The sequence below is a fragment of the Cebus imitator genome, unplaced genomic scaffold (assembly GCF_001604975.1).
Source record: "Cebus imitator isolate Cc_AM_T3 unplaced genomic scaffold, Cebus_imitator-1.0 Scaffold18, whole genome shotgun sequence".
NCBI classification, from domain to species: Eukaryota; Metazoa; Chordata; class Mammalia; order Primates; family Cebidae; genus Cebus; species Cebus imitator.
In genome coordinates, this window is record NW_016107333.1 from 13,429,822 (window position 1) to 13,450,108 (window position 20,287).

A 20,287-nucleotide genomic window follows, 5' to 3' on the forward strand; every position below is an offset into this window, starting at 1 on the left:
GATAGGCTCACACTAATTGTATCAAATTGGCAGGCTTTACATTTTGTTAATATTAGGAATATGTTGCACCTCCTCTGGCAACAGGATTACCTATTCCTCCATATCCTAATATGACAAATCAAATGACAGAGGTTGCTGCTGATGAAAATATAAAACTTAGCCAGGCGTGGTGACAAGATTACTTTCTAATTATGCTTTTGGCTTATTCACAGAAGAGTAAATTTTAAAAAGATGAAAAACCATAGTTTTAACTCTGTCCTTCATTTATAGAACATGACATATGACATGTGTAAACGTAAATACAGGAATGAATATATTCAGATTCCTCAGGAAAAACTTTTATAATGAGACTGTATGAATGATTCTAAAACCTGCCTTACACAGCTAGGTAGCTAAGTAACATTTTCCTCAAACCCCCTTATATGGTTCCACAGGTCTCACTGTTTACCCTCAGACTAAGACCCCTCCGTCAAAATATCGACCATCTTTTAAGATAAATTCCAAATTACAGGGAAAAAAAATCGACCTTAACAATACAGCTCAGTAAATATTAAATATTTCTCATAGTACTCTAAGGCCTCCATATTATCCAGTGGATGATATTTGAATAAAATAATGAAATGTTCCATATTCCCTCTGATTACCATTCATCACCCGACAGCTGTAAAATCACCAGCTGCTAAAAAAACAAAGACAACTAAATCAGTCCTCTACAGCTGCAAAGAGAAAAAGCTTAAGATCTCTTCACATAATTTCTGGGATTCCAGCAGGCTGGAGTCAAAATACAGTTTTCCTTGCCACAAAACCCTCAGCCTTGTAAACATGTCATATAGCACATAAGCTCTGATTTATTTTTGTCATTATTGGCAAAGTAGTATATGAAGGAGAAGAGTAGAGGTGGCTGAGATAACACGATAGAATCATGACAGCAATGTAAGTAGTGTCTACCCTATCCTGGGCACTGAGCATCAGACTTCTAAATCCTTACCATAACTACAAAAGGTAGGTATTATCCTCCTTTTATTAGAGAACTGAGGTTCAGTGAGACCAAGTAACTTAGTAAATGCTGTGGTAAGTAAAATTTAGCTGGGTTTGGCTCCAACAGCAGGGTCTTCATCATTGCACTGTTCTGCCTTCCAGCAAAATGGACAAACAAAGGAAAACTAAACTGGTAAGGATATGTGGAATGGATCTGGGAAGAAGGGGAAACACGGGGAAGGTGATGCTGTGTTAAAAGACACAGGAGGGGGCCAGGCACAGTGGCTCATGCCTGTATCCCCAGCACTTTGGGAGGCTGAGGTGGGCAGGTCACTTGAGGTCAGGAGTTCGAGACCAGCCTGGCCAACAGGGTGAAATCCCGTCTCTATTAAAAATACAAAAATTAGCTGAACATGGTGATGCATACCTGTAATCCCAGCTACTCAGGAGGCTGAGGCAGGAGAATTGCCTAAACCCAGGAGAGGGAGGTTGCAGTGAGCTAAGATCACGCCACTGCACTCCAGCCTGGGTGACAGAGTAAGACTGTTTCAAAAAAAAAAAAGACACAGGAGGAATGTATCAAGATAAATGAGGCACCTCATTTGCATCTCTTTTTCTATTCTTTTCTCCCAAAGAAAGGAAATGACCTTAAAATCTTATATAGTTTAAGAAATAGGGTGCCATTTCCATTAACTTCCCTAATTTGCTTTTATCAGCCATAAAAAAATCTAGCTCAGCTGTGGGTGGTGGCTCACTCCTGTAATCCTAGCACTTTGGGAGGCCAAGGTGGGCAGATCACGAAGTCAGGAGTTTGAGACTAGCCTGATCAACATGGTGAAACCTCATCTCTACTAAAAATACAAAAATTAGCTGGGCATGGTGGCATGCACCTGTAATCCCAGCTACTCAGGAGGCTGAGGCAGGAGAATTGTTTGAACCCGGGAGGCGGAGGTTGCGGTGAACCGAGATCGTGCCACTGCACTCCAGCCTGGGTAACAGAGCGAGACTCTGTCTTAAAAAAAAAAAAATTCTAGCCCATAAAATCAGATTTCATTGACTAATTCCTCACTTTAGCAACAATATTAGCCACAGATGAATTGCCCTAGTCTGTAAAGCAATGGTTTTCAAGCTTTAGTAAGCATTAGAACACCTGGGAGGGATTGTTAAACATAGATTCTTGGGCCTCATCTCTAGAATTTCGGATTCAGTGGGTCTGGGGTAAGGTCTGAGAATGTGTATTTCTCACCAGTTGCCAGGTAAGGCTGATGGTGCTGGTGCAGGGACCACACTCCACTGCTGAAATAAAAACTGTGCTTAAAGGTTAGATGTGTGCACACATACCTAAGGCACCCCGCAAAAGAACAGTATTTCTTAAGAAGCTACCTTCCATTCTGCAGGCACAATCAGATTCCAGGTATTCTACAGGCGTATACATAAAATGAATGGTGTCCAGAGGCACAAATATAAGACAATTAATCTACGCCCATGTTCTTAATAAAGCAAAAGACTACGCTTTCAATGTGCAACTTGCTCAAGCGAAGCAACCATAGGAATTAAAACACCACATTCAAAAGAGGCAACCGTCTCCAAATTTAACACAAGTTCTTTTCTAATTCAGAAAAAAGCATAGATAAAAGTCAAATGCATCCAAACTTAGGGGTGGAAAAATCTAAAACCAGAATCATTCACATTTCCAACCATAGCCACTATCAGTCCAATTGCTTATGGGTTCTTTTTTCTTTTTTCTAAAGAGAGTAGAGACAGCAAGAATTGTCATGGAACTGGATCCCTGGAAGCCGACATAGTCTTGGCCACTTAGGCTGTTTTTACCCGCTACCTGGCCTTATCCATGGTTTTGGCTTAGCTTAGTCAAACTCAAACACATGCTTACTTATAGCACTAGGGGCCACTACCGCTGCTGCAGAATTTGAAATCAGTACGAAAATGGGATAGAAGGATGTCAGAAAACTACTATTATTTTAAAAGGAAATTACTTCCAATTTCAAAGCAGCCTGAGGTTAGTAAGAAAATGAGGTTTCCACTCCATAGGGTCTTCTAGGATGGAGATGTCTCATTCTAACATCCTTTGGAAATGGTAAACCCTTACTGTATAATTCCCTTTACTTGGTTATCCTGAACGCTTTATAGGCTGATAATTTCCTTGCTGGCAGTATATTGTATAGAATAGTTATATTTTAAGACTTCTTTAAAAGTGTCTATTAACTTGCAATAATTATCCCTTGTTGAATTTGGCAGAACGAAGAGAAACCTCTAGAATTTTTCTCTTCAGCCTGAATGTTGTTAACTCTGAAAGTTTATATTTAGAGGACTACTTTAAAAAAAAGAAATTACTACTTTTTTTTTTTGAGACAGTCTTGCTTTGTAGCTCAGGCAGGAGTACAGTGGCATGATCTCGGCTCACTGCAAACTCCGCCTCTCAGGTTCAAGTGATTTTTGTGCCTCAGCCTCCCAAGTAGCTAGAATTACAGGCACCCACCACTCTCTGTTAATTTTTGAATTTTTAGTAGAGATGGGGTTTCACCATGTTGGCCAGGCTGGTCTCGAACTCCTGATCACAGGTGATTCACCCACCTTTACCTTCCAAAGTGCTGGGATTACAGGTGTGAGCCACTGGGCCTGGCCACATGAAATTTTTATAAGGCCCTTGAGAACTCTGGCACTTTGATGTGGTTGATCAGCGCCATTTAGGTAGTCTCATAGGTCCTTCAGTCCACAAATATTCATTGAGGGCTGACCCTGCGCCATGTTATGGGGGCCTCTGTCATGTTGCTCAGGACTCTACCCTGAGGTGGTCCTGTATGGCTTGGATTATGAGAGACAGTTGAGGAAATAAAAGGCCTGCATACTCTCCTTTCACGAATTCACTAAAATATCATGGCAAAATATTATGAGCACTCCACCTCACATAAGCTTTCTAGGTTGACATGTCTCTCTTTTTTTTTCTTTTGAGACGGAGTTTCGCTGTTGTCGCCCAGACTGGAGTGCAATGGCACGATCTCGGCTCACCGCAACCTCCGCCTCCTGGGTTCAAGCAATTCTCCTGCCTCAGCCTCCTGAGTAGCTGGGACTACACGCACACACCATCATGCCCAGCTAATTTTTTGTATTTTTAGTAGAGACGGGGTTTCACTTTGTTGACCAGGATGGTCTCGATCTCTTGACCTCATGATCCACCCGCCTCGGCCTCCCACAGTGCTGGGATTATAGGCGTGAGCCACCGCGCCCGGCCGACATGTCTCTTAATATCTATTATTTTCTGACTGAATCCTACCTGAACCCAGTTAACCGAGATACACTAAATCATACCACTCTTTATTTGGAGCAATATTGTAGGATTTCAAAGATACTTCAGTGTCTGGAAACTAGCAGGTATCTGTTGAATGACGGCAAAATTTTCTTCAACTCTGAGAGCCCCGGATTAACGACTGTAAGAAATAGCACTGTTTCTATTTTGGTTACTTTCTGGTGACTGTCCTAGTCATTGTAGTTACCCTGATGCTGCGCCAGCGACTCAGCCCGGCCAGCACAAACTGTCCTGCTGGCTAACTGGATCCTGGCTGCTGGGGGCCTGTCCTATACTAGGACTGGGAGAAAGAACAAAGAATAGGGACGTCTACCCTTTAGGAAATGCAGTTGAATATTCTGCAGCCTTTTCCATTATTTTGCTTTGATATGCACAGAAGTACCAGGGCAAAATGTAAAATCAAAGAATTGGAGCGCTCTTATTCTTGTTTTCTCCTTGCCAGTCCCCATCCTTGGTCTCTGCATGTGTCCCAACAAGGTCCTTACTGCTGAGTCACTCTGTATCTTTTCTGGAAATTGGTGAGGTAAAGACAGATGAACAGTGACACTAATTTTTCATCATCTCCCTGTTCCTATGTTGCTATCATTCAACCGAACACCTACTGAGCACCTACTTCTGGCCCAGGTAATGCACTTGGTCCTGAGGATGCAAAGATCATACAGATCCTCAGAGAGTTTGCGGTCTCCTGAGGGATGCAGAGAAGTAAAAGTTCAGAGAAAAGCCCAGGAGATGCATGAAGCTAGAGGACAGAGTTTAACTCTGCCTTAGGGTGAGGAGGGGGTCAGTCCTCTTCGTGGAGAATTTTTATTCATTCTACTGGCTGGACAGCAATGATACCAGGCAGAAAAATCGAGGTTCTTATTTTTCCCACTTTAAAATCTACTCCATAATAGTCCCCATTTACTGTCAAAGCTGGTTTCTGTGCGATAATACCACTAATAGGATTATGCCATCCTCTCGCTCCTGCTCACTTTACACTTTCTATCTGAAGGTCACAGTACTAAAAACTGGCAAGGGTGTTTTCCAAGGTTATCATGCTTGACTATAACTCTTAACACTGAAGATTAAAAGACAAGTTAATAGACACTTTACAGGATGGGTATGATGTCGGAGCTGTGATGCGCAGAGGAAGAATTTAGCAGCACTATGTTAAGCATATACCAACCAATGCCCAAAGGTGAAGGTAACTCATGATTTGTTTTTCTTAGGGGAGGACTTGTTTCACCTACCATGTGGAATGTTCCTGGGACCTTGACAGGTCTGAAGCCGTGAACAGGTATGCATTGATCAGCGTGGCCATTGCAGAAGCAGCTGCCTTTGACAATGAAATCATAGATTGCATAGTGTGTAAAATGTTGAGGCTCTTCGTTCAGGTCATTTCTCTGACAGGGACAAGACTGTCGTTTCAGCAGCTGCACGCGAAGGTTGGTGATCTTCAGCTGCTCCTGAACTTTGGCACTGTAAGGGTTTTCTGCATCGTATGGTGGTGACAAAGCTTTGAAAATAACCTGTAAAAAGAAAGAAAATACCATGCATTTATAGGACTGTGTGCAAACCCTGAATTGTTTGCCTAATGTAGTCCCTGTTTGATTTATGCCGTATGTCATCTGTGAGCAGTAAGATAACAAGAGGTTTTTTAGACCTTGAGCACACCTGGGAAAGGGCTGCCCTGTTATTCTAAGGAGCAGATGTGCTGCCTGTGCAGAAATGTACACAGAAATATACATTGAGTGATCAGCAGAGACTTGACTCTTGAGATAAAGGCAGCCATACAAAAATCTTGCTGGGAAGAGCATTCTGGGCAGAGGGAAGAGCAAACTTAAAGGCTTTGAGGCAGAGTCGAGCCTGGTTCGTTCAAGGAAGAACAACAAAGTCAGTGTGACTGGAGATCAGCGAACAGAGAGAGTGGCTGGAGAGGCGGACAGAGAGCAGGTGTGAGACAGACACGAATGGAGCCCTGTGACAGTCACAGTACAGTTATACTGACTGTAGCGAAAGCCAATGGGACACCATAGGCAGAGAGGTGATATCTGATTTACATTGCCTAAAAATAGAACTCTCTCTTTTTGGATATAAAAGTATCACCTTAGAGAAAAGTTTTCTACCAAAGGTATGAAAAGAACAGAGTCAACTGTGTGGGATCACATCTCCAGGGTCTACTGGTACAGACCTGTCCTCAATGACTATAACTTTGGAGGAGAGGGTAATAATTTAGCAGACATTTGGCCTCTGCAGCCCATTGTCCGGAGTGGTTCTCTACAGAGGCTGGATCATGTCACTCCCCTGCTTAAATCGCCCTCACCTGAAGACCTCCCATTTTCCTCAGAACGAGAATCAAAGTCCTTATAATGGCTCTGCCTGATTTTTGTTCTTAGTACTTATCACCATCTGACATTGTATTTGTAGTGGTTTAGTGGTTTACTGTCTTCCCAGTCTAGAACATAAACTTCATGTAGGCAGTCACGGATGCATCCTAGGACAGTGCCTGGTGCATAGGAAGTATTCAATAAATTTTTAGTAAACAAATGAATTAATTTAACATTGTTCTTGGCACTTGTGTAATAGGTGAGAATTCCAAATAACTTCCTAAATTCATTTGCATACTGAATTTCATGTTACAGCACCAGTATTATGACAATAGTAAGAAATAACTGCATAATTAACTGGTATTTGTATTTCTAGCTATTTTTGAACTTTTAAAACTTATAAAACATTGTAGCTTAACTCAAACCACATTCTGTCCCATTTATCCACATGCAAAGTGGTGGAAAGAAGCTTATCAGAAAACGAAATTTTCCAATAAATGATATGTCATATATTCAAAAGTCAGTAGAGAAGTAACATATTTTTCTTTTAGCAACAGCCTAAACCAGAACATGATTTTCTATTGTGAAACATTTTTTAAAAAATTGAATCCATTGTGGGCTTTATATAGAACTTGTTCTCAATCTGACCTCCAAACATTGGCATTTCTGTCAGACAGGGAGAACCCTTGATCTAAAGGGTATCAATAATGTGTTACCTCCTATTTTATCAATCACAGTAATGCAAGGACATGGAAAAGGGCACGCCAGCGCTACCCAAGCCAGTGCTACCCAAGCCAGCGCTCCACCGAAAAGTCTCTGGTGTCCTTCTCGTTATCTGCCCACCCTTCCTTTTCCTGAGCATTGGTGGCAACTGTTTGGTCTCTCTGTCTCTGCCACATATTTACCCTTGACATTTACCCTAGTTCCTTCTCCCACCCCATTCCATCTCCCCCTCCCACTAAGAATTATTCCACACAGGCAAAGCCAGAGGAAGCTTCTGTCAAGGTCTGTAGGAACTTTGAAGCTCTTCTGCTTCCTGAGCCCAGACAGTGGGAACTGAATGGCGGCTCTGTGCTTGGTGTGCATGACACCACAGTTGGCACTCGGATATCGGCAGGGAAGGGACATCATGACCCCTGAGGCTGTGTGCTGGAAAGGAGACAGCAGAGTGCCACAGACACAAAAGTGAACGGGAATTTAAACCATGAAATCTTTTTTCCAGAAAGGAGACGCCTTCATCTGATACCCTGGGAAATGGATCTACCCTGCATCAGGAAACAAAGAGTGTGCCAATCCAGATGCTCCCAACTTCTGGCAGGTCGCCCTCTGGGTCCTACCCAGTTTTTCTTCAAACTTCCCCAGAAGAAGCCTGCATGGCATGACTGAAACGAAGTAAGAAAACACGCAGGAGCCTCAGGAGAGTATCAGCCTCTTCTGTTTTTTTGTTCCCATAAGGAAGGGGATGTATCTATAGGCCCATCACCAATCCTCTGCAACTGCTTCTGAATACACACTCCCAACAAGATATATGAATATTTAGAAAGCCAGGGGTCAAGCTTTTTTGCTCAGGTTCATGCATACTTCAGTATTTCTGGCTTGTTTGTGCTATTGGCCAGGACTACATGATCTCATTTTTTAATTAAGAAATTTTATTGTGTTTTGGTGGTTAATATTATGCTCATTACAGAGAAATATGTCATGTAAAATACTGAAGATAATAAGTACCTACAATGTGATCTACCTCCAGAGGCAACCAGAGACAACCAGGGATGCCAACTTGATAATATCTTTCTACCTCAACTTCTATATGTATGCATACATATAAAATACAACATAAACATCTTTATATACCTGGTGGGTATTCTTCCAAGTCAACAAACATATCTCTACATCAGTGGTTCTCAGAGAGTGGTTCCCCAGACCAATAACATCCCTAGGGAACTTGTTAGAAATGCAAATTCTTGGACCCTATCCAAGATCAACTGAATCAGAAACTCTGCAGGTGGGGCCCAGCAATCTGTGTTTCAACAAGCCTTCCAGGTGATTCTAATACACAACAAAATTTGAGAAACACCATTACATAATTTTAAAACCTGCTTAGAATTACACTGTGTGGCTATGACATAATTTATTTAGCCAGGCTACTATTGTTTGGCAACTAGTTTTTTTCCCAACTTTTCAGTGTAGCCCACTGCAGGGAACAACCTCATAGCTAAAATGTGGATGTATAGACAGTAGTCCCCCCTTATCCATAGGGAATGCCTTTCAAGACACCCAGGGGATGCCTGCAACTGCAGGTAGTACTGAACCCATAGAGACTGTGTTTCTCCTATACATACATACCTATGATAAAGTTTAATTTATAAATTAGACACAGTAACAGATTAACAACAAATAACAAAATAGAACAATTTTAACAATAGACTGTAAGAAAAGTTATGTAAATATGGTCTCTCTTTCCCTCTCAAAATATTTATTGTACTCACCTACGTTTGGACCCTGGTTGATGGTTATTGAAACTGCAAATAAGGGAGGACTGCTGTAATAATTTCCTGAAGATACATTTGCAAAGCTGAAATCGATGGGTAAAGGAAATGCATAATTTAAAAAAATCTGACCCTCTGCATGAATCATGGACCCCTTCCTAACTAACCTTTGGAATATTCACATTTTCCTGGTCTTGCCTTATTTCTCTAAGCCTAGAATCCCTTGAACTTTGTCTGAGCATAGGAATTTTTGGCTCAGGTTCTGCCATTTCTTTGTGCCCCAGTGTAACAGAGAAATCCTTACAAAGTCCTGAACGGGCGAAAACAACCTCTGTGATCTTTCTATTCTAGAATACTCATAAAAAATTCTAAATAAGAAGATGGAAAAGTAGGCCAGGTGCAGTGGCTCATGCCTGTAATCCCAGCACTTTGGGAGGCCGAGGTGGGTAGATCACGACGTTAGGAGTTTGAGACCAGCCTGGCCAACATGGTGAAAACTCCATCTCTACTAACAATACAAAAATTAGCCAGGTGTGGTGGTGTGTGCCTGTAGTCCCAGCGACCCGGGAGGCTGAAGCAGGAGAATCGCTTGAACCTCGAAGGAGGAGGTTGCAGTGAGCCGAGATCGCGCCATTGCACTCTAGCCTGGGTAACAGAGCGAGACTCTGTCCCCCCTCCTCCAAAAAAAAAGAAGATGAAAAATTAGTTAAAAAAAAGCATTCTAGATGTCTTATTTTTGCTTTGACTGAGGTGAAAATTTAATTTAAACAGAGCCTCAATACAGTGTGAACAGGATAAGGAATAAATATTAGGTACATATGAGTTTAATTTGAGAATTGAACTCATACCATATTGCTCCATACCTAACATTTTATTGCCTATGTTAAATTATAAAAATTCCTAATAAATGTTATATTTTTAAAAAATTCTTTTTAGCCGCTAGCTTGAGGAATATTCCAGGGCCGTCCTGTGGACTTCCTTGGAACTTGTCCCTTCCATGATGGCACTCTCACACTGGTCTATTGTTGTTGCCTATTTACTTGCTGTATCTCACATCAGACTCAGTGCTCAGAGGGCAGGGATCCTGTTTGTCTGGTTCACAGCTGTGCTCCCCAGCATGTCCCACAGTGTCTGGCACATTGTAGCATTTCACAATGACTGTTGAATGAATAAATGAATGAACTGTTTCTCCAAGTATCATTCTAGGAGGAGAAGCCAAACAGGGACTAGAGTGTAGAAGAACACAGACAGCAAGATGCTCCGACCACAAGTTCTGCACTCTTGATGAGAACGACGTGGACACACCCATCTATGTATAAACACTGTGGAAAAATATGTAAAGCATTTCAAAATGCTTTATGGATTTCTTCTCTTCAGTAGCACACAGTATCTTTCATATTCTTAAGAAAAAGGATCAGGCAGGCATAAGCAAACACTCCAAGAAATACAAATATTTTCCCTGGTTTCTGATGTAGTTTTCTTATTTACTAAAAATAGCAACGTCAGGAACATAACTGCATTTGTTCTTTAATAGTTCTTGAAATACTAGACATCTTCACGTCCTTAAAGAAGCAGCTTTTTGTTTTAATGATTTTCTCCATTGTTTTTCTGTTTTTCCATTTCGTTGGTTTCTGCTTTTATCTTTATTATTTACTTTCTTCTGCTTACTTTGGCTTTAATGTGCTCTTCTTTTACCAGTTTCTTAAAGGGAAAACTGAGATCATCGATTTGACTTTTTAAAAATAATTCACTGCTTATTTTACCTTTAAGCCCTGTTGGACTTGAGGATCACTGATTTGAGATGTTTCTTTTTCCCTAAGTACTTCTTTGGTTGCCTCCTCCCAAATTTTGATATGCTGTGTTTTCATTTTCATTCAATTTCAAAATACTTCTAATTGCCTTTTGATTTCTTCTTCGAATAATTGGAATAAAAATTGTGCTTATTCCAGTTATTTGGGGATTTCCCAGATACCTTTCTGTTATGATTTCCAGCTTAATTTCATCGTGGTCAAAGAACATATTTTGTATGCTATAAATCCTTTTACATTTATCAATACTTGTTTTATGACTCATTATATGGTCTGTCTTGATAATACACCTTGTATCCTTGAAAAAGTATTGAAATATCCAGTTATAATTATCAACTGATTTTATTTCTCCCTGCAGGTTTTGCTTCCTGTATTTTGAAGCCCTGTTATTGCATGCATAAACATGTAGGATTGTTATATCCACTTGATGAAGTGATTGTTTTATCAGTGTATGTCCCTTTTTATCCCTGGCAATATTCTTTTATCTAAAATCTACTTTGATAGTAATATTGCAACTCAAGCTTGGCCTGATCTCAGCTCACTGCAACCTCCACCTTCTGGTTTTGAGGGATTCTCTTTCCTCAGCCTCCCAAGTAGCTGGGATTATAGGCATACACCACCACACCTGGCTAATTTTTGTACTTTTAGCAGAGACAGGTTTCACCATGTTGGCCAGGCTGGTCTCGAACTCCTGACCTCATGATCTGCCCACCTCAGCCTCCCAAACTGCTGGGATTACAGGCGTGAGCCACAGCACCCAGCCCAAGCTTTCTTTTAAAGTGTTAGTAGGGTATATATATATATATTTTTATCCTTTTAACTTAGCTATGTCTTTGTATTTCAAGTGGGCTTCTTACAGCCAGCATACCTAATCTTTCTAAAATATTTTGTCCAGTCTCTTTTTCTTTTGAGATGGAATCTCACTCTGTTGCCAGGCTGGAGTGCAGCGGTGTGATCTTGGCTCACTACAGCCTCTGCCTCCCAGGCTCAAGCTATTCTCCTGCCTCAGCCTCCCAAGTAGCTGGGATTACAAGCATGCACCACTATGCCCAGGTAATTTTTGTATTTTTTGTAGAGACAGGATTTTATCATATTGGCCAGGATAGTCTCCATCTCTTGACCTTGTGATCCACCCGCCTCGGCCTCCCAAAGTGCTGGGATTACAGCATAAGCCACTGCACCTGGTCAATTGTCCAGTCTTATAATCTATGCCTTCAATGGGGATGTTTACATCTTTTACATTTAATGTGACTGATATCTACCACTTCACATTTAGTATAAGAAACTAAGAATAGTATACTTGTATTTCCTCCCCTCAACCTTTGCACCGTTGTCATGCATATTACTTCTATGTATGTTATAAGCTCCACAATACACTGTTAATACCTTGGCTTTAAAAAGCCAACACATTACCTTTAAAGAGATTTTAGAAATTTAAAAAAGGCATTTCACATGTAATCATACGTTTCCTTTTTGACGATCTTTATTCCTTTTTGTAGATCTAGATATCCATCTGGTATCATTTTTCTTCTATCAGAAGGATTTCCTTTAATGCAAGTCTGCTAGTGAGAAACTTTTTTTTTTTTTTTTTTGGCTTCTTTTTGGAGTTTTTTTTTTTTTTTTTTTTGGCTTCTTTATGTCTGAAAAAGTCTTGACTTCATCTTCATTTTTGTAAAATATTTTTTGCTGGGTATAGAATTCTAAGTTGACTTATTTTTTTATTTTATCACTTTAAAGTTTCTGCCGCCCCATCTTCAGGCTTACATTGTTTCTGACAAAAAGCTTTTGTCATTTCTTAGATTTGTTCCTCTGTCTGCTTTTAACGTTTTCTTTTTACCATTGCTTTTTAAACAATTTGATTATTATGTGTTTTGAAGTAGATTTCTTCTTATTTGTGTGTAAGTTTTGTTGTACTTCTTGGATCCATGGATTTATAGTTATTATAAATTTAGAAAAATTTCAACCATTATTTCTTAAAAATTTTTGTTCCCCTCCTCTCCTTTCTCTCCTTTGTTGATTTCAACGACACATACCAAATGGCTTGAAGCTGTCCCAGAGCTCACTAATGCTATGTTTATTTCTTTTTCTGGCTTTTTCTCTCCCTGTGTTTATATTGGGTCATTTCTACCGCTGTGTATTAAATGTCACTAATCTTTTCTTCTACCGTGTCTAGTCTACTAATCTTGTTTGGTATATTTTTCATTTCAGGCATCAGAATCTTCAAATACATAGCAACAGAAATGACCCAATATAAACACAGGGAGAGAAAAAGCCAGAAAAAGAAATAAACATAGCATTAGTGAGCCTTTTTTGTTTTTGTTTTTGTTTTTTTGCTATCTTCTCCATGCCGCTGCTTAATGTACTCCATCTTTCTTCCACCTTTTGAACATAAGAAATACAGTGACAATAACTGTTTTAAAGTCCTCAGCTACTAATTCTATCATTTGTGCCATTTCTGTGTCTGTTTCTATTGATTTTTCTTTTTACTATGGGTTGTATTTCCGTTTCTTTGCAGGTCGTGATTGGCTGCTAGGTCTTGTGAATTTTATCTTGTTGGGTGCTGAATATTTTTATGTTCTTGAGCTTTTTCTTGGGATGCAGTTCAGTTTCTTGGAAATAGCTGGATCCTTTTGAGGCTTGCTTTTACTTTTTTGTTATGTGGGACCAATGCATTTTCTAGCATAGGGCTAATGCTGCCTCTCTACTGAGGTGATACCCTTCTAATTGCTCTAACAATGAATTACAAGGTTTTCCACACTGTCTGTCTGTTCTTGGTCCCATGTGACCTCTGGGGATTTTTCCCTTTGTCCTTCAGAGTGTCTCTCTCTCTCTGGCCTCAGATAGTTTTCTTACACATGTGTGGAAGTTCTCAGCTGGAGACTTGAGAAGGACCATCTGCAAATCTGTGAAAGTCTCTTCTAATATAGTGCTCTCCTCTCTGGAACTCTACCTTGCAAACTCTAGCTGTCTTGGTCTTTCCCAGATTCTTGAGTCCTTAAGTCAAGAAATCCATCAAGCTCTATACAGGCTCCTCTTCCCTGCATCGCAGACTGGACACCCTCTCTAGGCAGTAAGCTGGGGCAATTGTAGGGCTCACCTCATTTGTTTCCCTTCTCTCAGGGATCATTGTCCTCATCTACTTGATGTTCAATACTTTAAAACAATTGTTTCACATATTTTGTCCAGCTTTTTAGTTGTTTCAGGTGGGAGGGTAACTCTGGTCCTTATTACCCATCCAGGCTGAGAAGTGACATGTAAAAACCCAAGGCAGCTTAACTTTTCTAAAACACGGTTTATAAAACTGTACCTAAACTAAGCCTTCATTTTTGTACTCAAATATATATATATTTGATATTTTATAATAAAGTTAGAAGTATAGTTATATTTAGTAGATAGGCCTGTAAAACAAATAAAATATGTTCCTGAAAAATTTGAAAAAGAAAATATAAGCACCTAAACTTTGTACATTTATTCAATAATTCTGTTTTAGTAATTTTTGTCTGAATATACCAGTAAACTCCCATTATAACTTTTCAAATAATTTATGATACCTATTATTATGATCACCTATATAGATACATGTATTTTTTTGTTTTCTTTCTCTTTTTTAGAGACAAGATCTTGCTTGAGTCTAGTGGCATGATCATAGCTCACCACAGCCTTGAACCCCTGGGCTCAAGTAATCCTCCTGCATAGCTGGGGCTACAGGTGCATGCCACCACACCCAGCTAAGTTTTTTTTTATTTTTTGTAGCTACTTAGTCTCACTATGTTGCCCAGGTTGGTCTCAAACTCCTGGCTTCAAAAGATCTTCCTGCCTTGGTCTCCCAAAGTTCTGGGATTACAGGCATGAACCACTGTGCCTGGACTATTTATATTTTGTTTTTATGTTTATGCTATGTCTTGATGCATCCTTATATAGCCCCAGCATCTAATACAATGTCTTATGAATTCTCAATAATGTTCTTGAATGAGTAAATCTGAATTATCTCAATACAGGTTTATTTGATTTTCCAATATAAGAATAATGAAATAACTGTAATGAAAATTTATTTTTATAATGTACATTTCATTAATAAGCAAAAATTATAGGCACATATTGCCTCATAATAAATTTTATCACTTTACAAAATATCTTAGTTTTATGGTAATCTTACACCCCCTCCAATACAACTAGCAAAATTTTACTTTATAGAAAAAATAGATTTAATATTAATCAGCATATTATTATTTATTCATTATTCAACGTGGCACTCAAAAAGCATTGAATATTTGAATATTTTCAGTAATAAATGTACACCAACTGTCGGAATGACTACATTTAGGGAGCAATCCCTGGAACTTTTGCCTAATATAATCTAATAAAAACACAGATCATCTCCAAAGTAAAACCCAGTTCTTTTTCTTGATTTGGAATCTCACTCTGTTGCCCAGGTTGGAGTGCAGTGACATGATCTCGGCTCACTGCAACCTCTGTCTCCCAGGTTCAAGTGACTTTCCTGCCTCAGCCTACGGAGTAGCTGGGATTACAGATATGCACCACAACTCTCAGCTAACTTTTGTATTTTTAGTAGAGCTGGGGTTTCACTATGTTGGTCCAGCTGGTCTTGAACTTCTGACCTCAGGTGATCTGCCCAGCTCAGCCTCCCAAAGTATTAGGGTTACAGGCATGAGCCACCATACCTGGTCCTACTTCTATATAAGATAAATAATCACATTTCTTCCCTACTGCATCTAAGCATGGTTAGAATAGCACCTATAGTGAGAAACATTTCCAGTTGTATTATAAAGCCATCATTTGCTTTATGTGGTTGTTTACTAGTTATTTACAAACAGTATCTTAATTCAGTTAAATCTTGTCAGCACACATTCACAACTGTTCTGACTATTGTGAGGTTGATAATACACCTAAAACCCAAACATAGAAACAGACACATTTGTCTCCATTTCTATTGTTTAGCAAGTTATGGAAAAATTTAAATCTGTCATGCTTTTTAGGTTCCTAAAATTCATGTAATTCATACACTAGTTTTTGTATTGTCACCTCACATGAAGAGGAAGGTTATACTCAGTTGACTTCTGAAATCAATTTCTGGTATCGCTTAAGTTGAAGTTTTGGTATCGGAGTTGAAATGCCTAAAGAGCATACATTCTGTCAGATGAGTACACGTATCCTAGTACACTCTGAAACAGATGAGTACATGGATCCTAGTATGCTCTGAAACAGGCTTTCTGCTCCCATGGATAGGTCGCTGCTTGGAAAGTATGTGAAATTTCCAGGGTTGCAATGAGTAGGAGTTCTAGTTTCATGGAAAGGGAAGGCTGGACAAGAAGTAGATAACATAATTGACATGTGGGTGTCTGCGGCGAGCAGCTGGTTGGTTTAATTTTAGAACATTTGTCCTTGACCGTGCCCCTTTAAGTGAAGCACCTACTTGTCCTTGAGAAGTGTGTCTGTCTTTTGGGCAGCACCAAAATCCTTTTGCTTATACTCTGGAGCATTCGGCACCCTGTTTCATCAGATAGCCCACCCTTTAAAGTGGGAAAGTCTTATCTTCTGAGATAGGACAATATAACCTAATAAAGCTCTCAATGGAGCAAGCTGAGGAATGCAGTGCACTCAAGTGACTTACTTGTACAATAATAACCTCCATTTGTAAGTACACAAAAGCCTCTCTGCATGTTTCAAGGGCATATTTACAGTTTTAAAGTGTTGCAAAGGCAGCTCTGAAAATATCTTCAGGGACAAGGGAAATAACAGAACTGTAACTGAGGAATGAGAAACAAGATAGAAAACCAAATTAAATAAAGACTGGGGCTATAAATAAATTTTAAAACTTCTTCGATACATGTGGAATCCTAGACTTTTTTCTTTTTGCCCTCAGGACTTGAAGTCAAAGCATGAGTGTCAGAAACGTCCTTAGCAATCAACGGGCTCGTCCTATTAGAGGAAACAGAGGCTCTGAGGACTTGAAGTGATTTGCCAAGTGTCAGTCAATAGGCTGGTGACAGAGTTAAGACTGGAATCCAAATCCTAACCTCCAATTTAATGATTTTTTTTCACTATATCCCATTTTATACTTGTTTTGGAGCTAGCCATTCTTAGATTAAAATTAAATTTAAAACATAGGATGAAAGAAAATATATATGATTGATAACATCTGCATTTGTCAACCTAATAATGGATGGGACTAACTGTGCCACCTTTATTCTATTAATGGATGTGATTAATGGTACCCTTGATAAAAGTGGTGATACCTGCTTCTGCCTGGCTCACAAAGATGCAGTGAAGGTTTCCTTCAAAAGTCTGGGATGTGAAAATGCCTTGAAAAATCACTGCCCTTTATAAACAAAATTGATTAGTGTGTAGCTTTTAGCTGGAGACCTGCCTTGTTTTCGTCAACCTCCCTTCTTTGGGACTGAGCCCTCCTGAGGAATGCAGCTTGGTGACTGGGATTCACGGACAAGCCTCTTGGATGCTATCTGTCTACATGGGTCACTTCCCAATACTGATCACCTTGATTCCCTGTCACCATGTTTGGCCCACAGTTAGGAATACCCAACTACTTCATCTTGAATCATCAATCTCTTGCTTGCTTGACCTATGCTGGAAATTGCATGTATGATCTCTTTTTTCCCTGCCCATCCTTCCCCACTCTTTCTCACTCGCTTTGTACCCAGCTTTACTCTCCAGCCATACCTAACCCCTTTCTCTTCCTAGAAAGCTCCATGAACTTGCTGCCTTCCTAGCTGCTGCCCATGGTATTCCCCCAGCTGGATCACTTGCCACACCTCTCTGTCATTGCCACCCATTCCGCTCCCACTCTCTACTTGACCAACTCATGCCAATAATTTAGGTGTCACCTTCTGTGTAACTTTACTCAGAAAGCTCTTTAATCATCCCTGTTCCTTCTATGTGTTACCTCAAGCATCTGTTATTTCTTCCAGACTAAAAATACACATGGTAAATGTTATTTTAAAATTTGTTTAATTGCTTATATTTTTCTCTAGACTGAGTGAGACATGAGTGGAGGGGACCTTGTCTGCTTGCCCATCAGTGTGTAGGCAATGCTTGGCATAGATGAGTTAACACATATTTGTTAAAAACTCATATTCATGCTTAATAATGATTTACATTTTATAAACTTTTTATCTCATTTCATCCTTATAGTAAATCTATGATGTGGTATCATCCATTCTTGTCTTTCAGATACAGAAACTCTGAGAAGGTGTTAATTAACCTATCCAAGGTCACCTAGCTAGTAAATGGCAGAGCCAGTACTTGAACCCAGGTTGTTGAAGTCCAAGTTCAGTGCTATTACCATTACATCACTGCTGGCTTTGTTTGGTTACATAATACATGAAGGTATTGAGCAAGTCATCAGGGGAGTGAAATGACCAGAGCTTTCCCTTCAGGAGAATTAATATGGCAAAGAGAAGACTCTGAACCATGGTAAAGGCAGTTTGGGGAATAAGAGATGAGGTGGGGAGTGGGAGAAGAAGAGCTACGTGTGAGAGATAAAGAAATGAATGTTGGAACAAAAACTCAGAACTAAAGGCTGTGCTTTGGGGGCCATCTATGGTTTGAGGTCAGAAAGGAGAAGAGCCAAAAATAATACAAAAAAAGGAACCATGAGTAATGTAGGAAAATAGTGAAAATTCATTATCATAGAAGCCCATGGAAGTGAGAATGCAAAGAAAATGTAATTAACAATGGCAAATACAATTTATCAGAAAAAAAAGGAGATTACAAGAAAACTTTCTGGGTTTGACTAGAAAATAGACTATTGAATAAGTCTATTTTAGAATAAGAGACATCTATAAAATATTCAGGCAAGAGCATGAGACAAGCAAATTGAAGCAAGAAAGAACTGATTGAAGAATTTTGGCAGTTTGTTTATTCATTAATCAGTTGATAGATACTTGGGTTGTTTACAGATTCTGGCTATCATGAATAAAAGTGCTATGAACATTCACGTAAAAGTCATTATGAACTTATAAGTTATCATTTTTCATGGGTACTTAGGAGAGGAATTGTTAGGTGGTATGGTAAATGTATATTTATAAGGAACTGCCAAACTGTTTTCTAAAGTTGTACTATTTTGCATTTCTGGCAGCAATGTATGGTAAACATGTCAGTTGCTATACCTCTTCTCCAACACTTAGTATTATCAGTCTTCTAAATTTTAGCTTTGATAGTGAATGTGAGCAGTATCTCCCTATGGTTTTAATTTGTATTTCCCTGTTGACTAATGATGCTGATCATCATTTCATGCGTTTGATATGCAACTTCTTGGTGAAGTGTCTGTTCAAATCTTTTGCTCAGTTTTAATTCTTGTTTTCTTCTTGAGTTATGAGTTCCTTATGAATTATGATATATAAATATATATTCAGTTTGTAATGATTTACAAATATTTTGTGTGTGGCTTCCTTTTAACACTTAACAGTGTCTTAATAGCAGCAGTTTTTTGTTTTATTTTTTGAGACAGGGTCTTCCTCTGTCGTTTGGGTTGTCTGGAGATCAGTGGCACAATCACAGCTCACTGCAGCCTCGACCTCCTGGGCTCAGGTGTTCCTTCCACCTCAGGCTCCCAAGTAACTGGGACTAGAGGCAAGCACCACCACACCTAGCTAACTTTTAAATTTTTTGTAGAGATGGGGTCTCACTATGTTACCCAAGTTGGTCTCAAACTCCTGGGCTCAAGTGATCTGCCCACCTTGGCCTCCCAAAGTGCTAAGATTACAACTCTGAACCTTTGTGCCTGCCTAGTTTTTAATTTCTATGATGTTCAGTTTACCACTATTTCCTTTATAAAAAGGAAACCATAAGGTTTGTGCTTTTTGTGTCCTAAGAAATTTTTGCCTAAACTCGAGGTCATAAATATTTTCTCCTAGAAGTTGTATAGATTTCAGCTTTTACATTTAGGCCTATAGTCCATTTTGAATTAATTTTTCTATGCAGTTGAACTAAGTGTTGAGGTTCTTTTTTCTGTCCCTTCACATTTGAATGTCTAATTATTCTAGCACTACTTATTAGAAAGATTAACCTTTCTTCACTGAATCAGCATGGCAACTTTGATGTGCTATTCTTTACAGTTTTTTGTTTTTTGTTTTTCCACTTGAGGTTTACTGAGCTTCTTAGATCTGTGGATTTATAACTTTCACCAAGTTTGGACATTTTCCTGTTACTCCTACAAAGATGTTTTTTGCCCTCAGCTTCTTTTTTTAGACTCCAATTCCATGAATTTTAGACCACTTAATATTGTTTCACAGTTCACTGATGCTCTTGTTACTTAATCCTCTTTTCTCTCTGTGATTCATTAATTTATAGTTTCTATTGTTATGCCTTCAAGTTCACCACCTTTTCCTCTGCACTATCTAATCT

The 20,287-nt window shown here is 39.3% G+C and overlaps 1 protein-coding gene across 3 annotated transcripts in view; it reads right to left on the reverse strand.

The window, feature by feature from the left end:
* NTN4 (netrin 4) overlaps positions 1–20,287 on the reverse strand; it is a 123,905-nt gene that overhangs the window by 76,824 nt on the left and 26,794 nt on the right. For all 3 annotated transcript variants that reach the window (XM_037733874.1, XM_017516080.1, XM_017516086.2), the window contains exon 3: positions 5,533–5,811. In XM_037733874.1, coding sequence (XP_037589802.1) covers positions 5,533–5,811 — 279 coding nt within the window. The remainder of the gene's footprint in view (positions 1–5,532; positions 5,812–20,287) is intronic.